Source organism: Acomys minous (genome assembly GCF_964271855.1).
Source record: "Acomys minous genome assembly, chromosome: 19".
NCBI classification, from domain to species: Eukaryota; Metazoa; Chordata; class Mammalia; order Rodentia; family Muridae; genus Acomys; species Acomys minous.
Window position 1 is genome coordinate 19,615,401 of NC_140499.1, and position 9,311 is coordinate 19,624,711.

The window sequence follows — 9,311 nt, forward strand, 5'->3', positions numbered from 1 at the left end:
CTTAATTGCACTTAAGCAACGGAACATGTAGAAACAATTCACATATGCAGGAAACATGGGTGCATAACTCTTAGGGGCAAGTGTGCAAATAGCAGTTGCCAAGAAATGCTTTCTGTCTGAAGTTAGGGCAAAAATAAGATAACTTATCTGATTAAAATAGTGCTCTGAAAATCTAATGTGTAAAAGTTTATATTTAATACCACCATATGTGAGTGTTTAATTTTTAATAGTTAAAACATTTTTTAAGCAAATATACTTGAATCCAACCTTCTATGGTTAACTGGGACCCTTTTTGAAACTCTACTTTTCCATTTAGCAATTAACTGCAAAATTTAAGATCATTTCATTACTGCCATACCTTATTTTTAAAATATATACATTTTATTTTAAAAGAAACTTTATTAAGCTTAATAGCTTGTGCAAATCCACACATAGAAATCACAGGGTTTCTTCCTTTAAAAGATAGCAATCATGTACAACTTATTCATTAATGATAGGGAAAGTTCATCATAAAAGCATACTGCTAGAGTAATGTATTACTCTAACTTGTATATACCACCTTTGTAAATATATGATGTAAAAAATATCTTTGACACCAAGCATTACTCAATGCCAAAGTTGCATCTACTCTGTATTTCAATAATCTCAACCTACCCCATCCCCAGGATACCGCTTTGCATGAAGCATCCTCTTTCCTCCCTAGTTGTGTTGCATTGGCCTCCCAGCTCCTGACACCCAGCTGTGGAGACGAAAAGATAGGATCCAGGGAACACAGGCTGCAAAGTCAGCCAAATCCTGCAAGGCCGTGCAGCTAAAATCAGGTTTATCCCAGTGCAGGACACTACTTCCCCATGGCTAACAGGAGCACAATAATATTTAGTATCATGAATGATCGCTATGAAATTTGAAATTAAGATACTTTTAAGCATACACTGTGGCACATAGAATACATTCATTCATGGTAACTTTTATTATTTCTTGCTTTTTTGTTATTCTTTTAACTCTTCTTCACTTGGGAAAACTTAAGCATTATTTATAGTCTCTACTGACATATCTGAGATTAAAGATCAGGGGAAGAGATAGTAAAGAGAAGAAAAACTGAAAACAGTAAGCAAATATTGTTGGAACATGGCCCAAGAATGGAGTCATGTGAGAAAACTCCAAGGAACCAAGACAAGAGTCTTGTGACCTCAGTTTCTTCAAAAACATGGAATTGTTTTTGGAATGTGCCCCTCCCAGGTGCAGCAGTGAGGAGTGAGTTTACTTCATATTATTCATCACAACTGGCTATTGTTACTTGCTTATATGGAAAAACGTGGTTTTGCCGCATGTGCTTGCTTACCCTTGTGGCTGTGCACTTTATGACCCTCGGAGTATAAGCTGTCTGATGCTCTGAATAAAGTTGACTATTGCGTGAGACTTTAGGCTGCCTCACTTTTACGCTGCCCTCCACTGGGTTCTGCTGCCCTTAGAGTGGTAAACAGAACATCCGTGAGATGCAGGTTGGAGTAGTACAGAGTACTATCAGCTGTTGGCACAGGGGTAAAGATAGTAGTCTAACTTGGTAATTGCTAATAATTGTGTATTTCCTGCATTGTTGTTGCCATGGCAAAACATTTAGTCCTGCTGATTTCCATGAGTTTAGTTTGGTTGAGATAATATTGTATGTGCCCTGTGCTGAATTAACACCGTTTTTATGGCTTGTTGAAATATGTGCCAAACATGAGCTCAGCTACTCATTACGAAACAAGGAAAAAGAAGGCTTATCCAGTTTGGTTGTTTAGTAAAGAGAGTTCAAGACACTTGCAAATGAATTGGTGTTTATCCATCCACAGCTAGCACTGTATGTCTCCATGAGGGAATTAGTGAAGGCCTACCATGCACTTTAGTTAAGGACAGGGAATTGAACATTCGGCTCAGCTTTCTGTCCATAACCGTACTGCTAATACTATTTCAAATAACCTTGTGAGAACTCTACAAAATCCAAAATGAACTAATTCTCCTAAATTTACTTAAATTTCCTTTTTCTCTCCTTCCCAAGATTGACCTCTGGTCCTGAGAATACACTCTTCCACTACGTTGCCTTAGAAACAGTTCAAGGCATCTTCATCACCCCCACCCATGAAGAGGTGGCTCAGCTTGGTGGCTCCGTCCACTCTCAACTCATAAGGAACTTCCATCAGTGTTGTCTGTCTATCCGTGCAACTTTCCAACAGACAATGAAGGAAGAGGTAAAAATTTAAACATAGGTTTCTGCCAGATCTTTCATTAGCATAGCCAACAGTGTTTCCTTTAATTCAGTCTCGTGGCCTGGAGTCTTACCTCTGGAAAATGGTGGCCCTGGTGTTATAGCAAATGACAAAAGGTAGTTTATAATATCAGCCACTCATACCTAATATTTGTGGTTTAACCATTTGTTAATTGGTGGCTGGTGTTTCAGTCTGGGATGAAATTTCATTAAATATTGCACCCCGTGGTTAAGTAGTAGTATTATAGATAACCAAAAGACCAATTGAATTCTTATAGTGACAGGGAAAATTGGTATTGATCTCTCATTCTAGGAAAATTTTAAGAGGTTTATAGCTAGGTCTGCAGCTTAGTTGGTCAAATGCTTACCTAACATTCAGGAAGACCCAGGTTCCATCTCCTACCTGAATAAACCTGTACAGTGGTGCCCATCTGTAGTCCCCATACTCCTGACTTGGAGGCAGGAGGATGGGAAATTCAAAAACTCATCTCCAGACTCATAGTAAGTCTGAAGCCATGCTGAGCCTCAAAAGAGGAAGAAGAACTGGAGAGGTGGCTCAGCAGCTAAGACCGCTTACTGCTCCTGCCGAGGACCTGGGGTTTGCTTCCCAGGACCACAGCTCACAGCCACCTGTAACTTCTGCTCCAAGGGATCTGATGGCCTCTGGCCTCCATAAGCACCTACACACATGTGACACATGTAAACTCACATGGGTGTGCACACGCACACACACACACACACACACACACACACACACGCTCATAAATAAAAACTAACTTTAAAACACTGGAAGAAGGAACAGAGGAGTTGTATCTGATCTAACATCTGTCCAGGAGCATCTCTCTGAGGAAGACACTTGTGATGTACGCAGCTACCAATTTGTGAAGAACCTGGATTTAAAAGAACACTGGGCTGGGAGTTACGGAGCCCTGCTCTTCCTGTTTCCTCAGCTGTAAAGTGGCCCATCTGGCTTATGTCACTTCTGTCCTCCATGCTGTCCTCCAGTTCTCAGGAACTGTTCTTAGCAGGAGTGCTATGCCTGACCAGGAGCCCTCCCTGCTTTCAGTTCTGGGGCTCTTCCCTCCATATTCACATAGTGGTGGATGCTCAGGGATTGTTGTCACCTTATTTGGTCATATTTAGCAACAGAAATTGGCCTTTTTCATTAAATGTCTCTGCTCCAGACACTATTCTGGGTGCTAGAAAACAAACTAAATCCTTCCCCTGAAGCCTGCCTCCTAATGATGAGGCTAAATAAATTAACAAATAGTAAATCCAGTAGAGCAGGTGCCAAGAGGGACTCTAATCATAGTTAGGCTGAGCCGTGTGGGTGTCAAGCAATTCTTGAATGGATATGAGTTAAGAGTGAGAAGGCTGTGCGGCTGTTTGGAGAGCACAGCTTCTAACTGAAGGACAGCCAGCCTCTGCAGGTACTCACTGGCATGGGACACACACACACACACTTTTAAAAAGAATTTTTAAAAAGATCAAACACGATGAAGCGCATGTCTTTAATCCAACCACCCTAGAACAAGAGACAATAAGAGTGCCACAGGTTTGAGACCAGCTCCAGGCCAGCCAGGACTATATAGTGGGATTCTGTCTACAAAAAAAGAAAAAAAAGGGGGGGGAGCCTGGCGTGGTGGCCCACTCCTTTAAATCCCAGCACTCAGGAGGCAGAGAAAAGTGGATCCCTGTGAGTTCAAGACTAGCCTGGTCTACAAAGTGAGTCCAGGACAGCCAGGAATACACACAGAGAAACTCTGTCTCAAAACCCCCTTCACCCCCCCCCAAAAGAAAAGAAAAGAATAAAAGAACAGTACTTGCTCTCTAGAGTGAAAGGTTATAATGCATCTTAGGAGATGGTAATGTTTAAACTAAGAACTGAGGAAAACTAGGGATTTTCTGGAGCTTGACAGGAAGACACTTCATACCAGAGTCAGCCAACATTACCTCTCAGACGTTTATGTGAAACTGTTTTATTTTTCTAGTTTTGGGTCTCGAACCCGGGACTCTGAATGCTATGCAGGCAGTCTGTCACTGAGCTACATTCCCAGTTCCAAACATTTTAATGCAACCCCGTCAATACTAGTTAATACTCATGACAGATGTTAATTTGCAGAGAAAGAAATTGCTAAGTGGTGGAGATGATTCAGAGTCTGCAAATTCCCTGTGTTCTCTGAGCCATGTGAAAGAACATGGTGTGTTGTTCGAGTGTTCACCTGAAAACTGGACTGATCAGAAAAAAGCACCACCAGTTATGTCTTACTGGGTGGTAGGGTAAGTGTGAGTAAAGTGTGTGAATGTAAAATAAAAGGTTAGAAATGTGAGGCAAAGTAGCCGAGGGTGCCTGGTGCCTTAAAATCTCCACCTGGGGTTGTAATCAAGCCAAAATCTTTTCATATGTTCTAGAGTTTTGATTTTTTTTTTCCTTCCTAAATACCTCCCTTGTGTCCTTCCAGTGGAGGTAAGAGAGGATATCAAATAATGCTGAAGTTGAGGAAGGAAGGAAAGAAGGGAGGGAGGGAGGGAAGGGGGAAGGGTCAGGAACAAGGCTGCTCAGACACCTTCTCAAATTATTAAGAGGACATGCCCCACATCTCCTTACTCTTTTCCCCATGTCTTCCTTTTCTTTTGTCTCTCCTTTCTTTCCCACTTTCCTTTTATTCTTCCGTTTTCTACACACTCCTTGCAGACCCACCTGCCTGTGTCACCTGTCTGTCCATGTGGGCCAGCTTCCTTGGCATCGCGTAGATTTTCCTGCCATGGTTCCCCCGTGTATATCCATCAGCACAGACAGGTTATCTCCTCAGAGAGGACCGGGAAGAGTGTCCTTCCCGACTAAAGCAGCACTCTGTCATTCTCTGCACCACCCCCTATGCTGATGGGGGGGGGGGTGCTTATTGACTTTCCCTTCCTCACAGTGCCAGCCTTGTGGAATCAGGATTTTTAGTTGTCTTCCCCACCGTTGATGCCTGTACTTGCACCTGGCACTCAATAGCAACTTGATAAAATCTGAAGATGTAAGAGATGGAGTTCTATGAATGGATGAGTGAGTAGAGTTGTGAACCCAGAGACAAAGGTTTAGTCATCGCCTCCAAGCCTTACGTCTTGTAGAAGAAATTTGAAACATATAGACTCATTATGTGTTTATAGATACAATATTGACATATACCTATGTATTTATATGTAAATAAGAATATCTACATATATATGTATGCACACACAGTATACTAGACCATACAACTATAGTACAGGAACCCTGAAGAAAGCAAATGTAATGCTAGCATATAAGTGGCAGTAGAATATTTAATGGCTACGGTGCTTAAAATGATACACGCAATATTGCCTAGATGATAATAATAAACAGGCTTAATATTCAAGACTGAGGAGCATGAAGATGTGCACTGATTAAACAGGAATGTTTACCTGTAGGACAGTAATATTAATTAAGACATACATTGATTATGTAGAAACTCAGTTGTATTCTATTCTCTGTAGATTTAGGTTTGGGATTTTCTGGTGGTGTTGATGCTTTTTGTTTTCAGGTTTAATAATCTGCTTCTCCCAAAACTGAAAGAAAACAAACAGAAGGGGTTTTATTGCCTTTGATTTCTGAAATGGCCATTTTTTCTGTTTTGTTTGTTTGGGGGGGTTTGTTCACTTGGTTTGGTTTTATTTTTATTTTGTTGTTTTGTTTTTGTTTGTTTGTTTCCTGCAGGAGGCTCTTCCTTCACCCAAAACCTCAGGAACTGTACGTCTGTTTTCACGACTCGGTCTCAGAAATTGCCATTGAAATGGCATTTAAATTGTTCTTTGGATTGACGTTGTAGCTGTGTTTGTGGTACTCAAAGCAACACACAAACGGACAATGGGACAGTGTCAGAATGGCCAAGACCGACATACGGAAAGAAGGCTCGGTGTATTCACTGTTAGTATAGAACATGTCTTGTTAATACCGAGATGCAGTGCTGTTGGATTTGGTGGACCAAATATGTGTAGCATTATATAAGACATCTGAGTTGATACAGAGACAAGATTGCTAACTTATTGCCATTTTGGTGTTCCATGCTAATTTATTGAATAGTTTTAAATAATGTGAATTCTTTAATAAAAAATTTAATATAGGAGATGTTTATTTGGAGATCATATTCAACTAATTATTTTTCTTGCTTTTTGTTTTTGTTTGTTTGTTTGTTTGTTTGTTTGAGATGGAGTTACTCTGTGTAGCCTTTGCTGTCCTGGACTCACTTTGTAGACCAAGATGGCCTTGAACTCACAGAGATCCGCCTGCCTCTGAGGGCTGGGATTATAGGCGTGGGCCACCATGCCCAGCTTGTTTTTCTTAAAACCAATCCTAGTTGATATCTGGTGAAGGAACCATGACACTGAGGAGATGACAAGGTTCTTAGTCTGTTGGTGCTGTGTTGTGAGTAAGCTCTTGCACCAGGTAGACCCCCAGAGCATCTGGACTAATCCCAGTATTAGTGCATTGGGAGTTTGAAAGGCCCAGTTAAGAAAAATGTGTTGCTTTTTTGTTTTGTTTGTTTTGCTTATTGGTCAGTGTCTAAATTTGCAATATCTGTGTTCTGGTTTCTTAGCAAATCAAAATCCTTTGCCTTAGTTTAAGCATTTTAGCAGCTATCTCTCTGCAGAGAGGGAAGGGTGACAGAGTTGGCTCATATTTATTTGCTTCTCTTTATTCTCTGTGATAAGCCTTATTTGGATTAGGATGCGTATTTGAAATCATCTGTAAGCTTCCATTGCTTGCTTTCTTCTCATTGAAGGGCATTCTGCTTCACATTCATTTATAGCAGCTCTACCAAATCACATTAAAAACACTGAAAGGGGACTGGGGTGGTAGCTCAGAGGGCGTGGACAGCTACCTCACTGGAAGAGACCTGAGTTCGGCTCCCATCTCCCACAGCAGGCATCTCAGAACCACCTGTGACTCCAGGAATCCTTTGCCCTCAACTAGTACCCTGACACACTATTAGAAAATTAAATCTGCTTTAAAACGCTGGGGGGAAAAAAAACCCCACAGGCTAAAGCTTTGGTCGTTTCTATGAAATACTAATTACTCTCTTACAGCTCCGCATCAGTCTATATTGGGTTTTCCCAAAGGGAGAGAGAGGGTGCTTTAACCTGGCAGAAGTTCATGCAAGTTTCAGCAGTACAGAGGCTGGCTACACAGATTTTCTATGGCCATAAGAATTTAGCGTATTTAAAAATATATAGTAAATACTCCATTTATTATAACCACCTACCCAGGTCATCCCACAGGCTCAGTGTCCCCCACACTTTACAGTTCTGGTAGTTTGTCCTTCAAGGATGATATACCAAGCTACCTAAAGCCTATCTAAAGTTCGTCTCTGCATTTTCCTTCCCTTAAAGATGAGCCCTCCAACTTAAAACTAGGAAATATATGAGTATACCCCCTGAACCATTTAACCATTTGGCCTTTTAAAAAATGCTGTTACCTCTGCGTCAGTGTAAACGGTTCTCATCAAGGCATGAGTGACAGATGCCAGCTGTTTGTAACACCAGTGACTTCTGGGCTTTCATTAGGCCCCTTGTGTCAGAAAAGGGATTTATGGATTGTAAAATGTAGGAAATAGTTTGAAATGTCTTCCCTGGTAACACAGAATCGGATTAGTTCAGACTCTCTTCTGTCTCATCAGACTGGCTGTGTACAAAGGTATGTGTTCTGACATTTGCAAAAATGTAGTTATTAAATGTCTTAAATTTCTGGCTATACCCACAAATCTCCAGCTGTTTCTGTTACTGATCATTATGGTGAATGTACCTGTTGATTGTTTTCAAACAGAACAAACTAAGACTTGAGATTTTAATACAGGGAACTTTTTTCCCACTTAAATTTTGATCTGTTGGTGCTTTCTTGGTGTCAGTTAGCCATGAGAGCACTATTTTAAAATGTGATGTAAAAAGAACAACAGACCAGAGAACTTAAAGATGCTCCCTTTGCTGGGTGGTCCATGTGCGCTATACTGTCCATGTGGAGGAGGCATTGCGTTTTTAAGGAATGAATATTGTCTGCATCTTCATTTCCAAGTGAATTTTGAAGGTAAACTTAGCTGACCGTCTCTATAAATAAGTTCAGATTCACATCCAAAAGTCAAACAGTCTGACTGCTGGACAGTAAAGTCCCTGTCGATCTCTTTTTCAGGGAGTGACAAGCGCAGATCCCATAGCAGTGGGCTCTCAGAGAACCTTCTTGGGTCGGGTATTGCTCGCATCCTGGTAATAATGTCCCAAAGAACATTACTGTATGAAAGTAAAACACAGCGTCTGCCTGGTACTCTTAGAAAATCAGACACAGGCAGGCATGGTGGCACATACCTGTAATCCCCATAGTCAGGAGGCTGAGATGGGGTGTAACCAGTTCAGCAACAGGCGGGCTACACAACAAGACCCTACCTCAAACAAGTATAAAACCACAAGTACTGTCTTACCACTGTCACGTGGTTCTTAGCCCCAAAGAAATGATAGGCCCTTGCTTTCCCTTTCCCTCTTCTCCCGCTTCTGTATTTCCTCAGCTGCCTTTTGTTTCTGGGCCCGTGGACTATGGATGATGATGCATACCTAACAAAGTGGAACTTGTAAAATAATCACTTTTAAATATTTCTGACACAAGTTGAAAAACTGTGAAGCCAGTCTGTTATGTTTCTCTGCCTCAGCCATTGTTTGTTTCTGTGCATTCCCTCTAAACCTTTTGTCACATGTTATGAATTTAAGAAGTGTGAGCTGTGGCTGCCATTTATCATCATCACATGGCCGCTGCTTGAGAACCAAAGGGCACCGCTGTGCCCTACCTATCACTGCATAACGCGACAGGAATGATCTAAGAGAATTACTTCTCACTCTAGTTTTGCAAATAGGGATTTATATTTTAGATTTTTTAAAATGGTAAGTTCTATTAAAACTTGAACCTACACACCAAACCGTATGAACTAATTTAATTATGAAGAGTCTTATTTCTGTATGTAATTAAAGCTATTTTTCTACATTATCCAGAGTTTTAAATAAAAGTGTTTTGGTGGTT

At 40.9% G+C, this 9,311-nt stretch overlaps 1 protein-coding gene across 2 annotated transcripts in view; it reads left to right on the forward strand.

Moving 5' to 3' along the window:
- The window catches only part of INTU (inturned planar cell polarity protein), a 75,412-nt gene extending 66,101 nt beyond the window's left edge, over window positions 1-9,311 (forward strand). For both annotated transcript variants that reach the window (XM_084768505.1, XM_084768504.1), the window contains exons 14-16: window positions 2,042-2,231; window positions 4,371-4,528; window positions 5,970-9,311. In XM_084768505.1, the coding sequence (XP_084624631.1) occupies window positions 2,042-2,231; window positions 4,371-4,528; window positions 5,970-6,081 (460 nt within the window). In that variant the 3' untranslated portion in view covers window positions 6,082-9,311. The remainder of the gene's footprint in view (window positions 1-2,041; window positions 2,232-4,370; window positions 4,529-5,969) is intronic.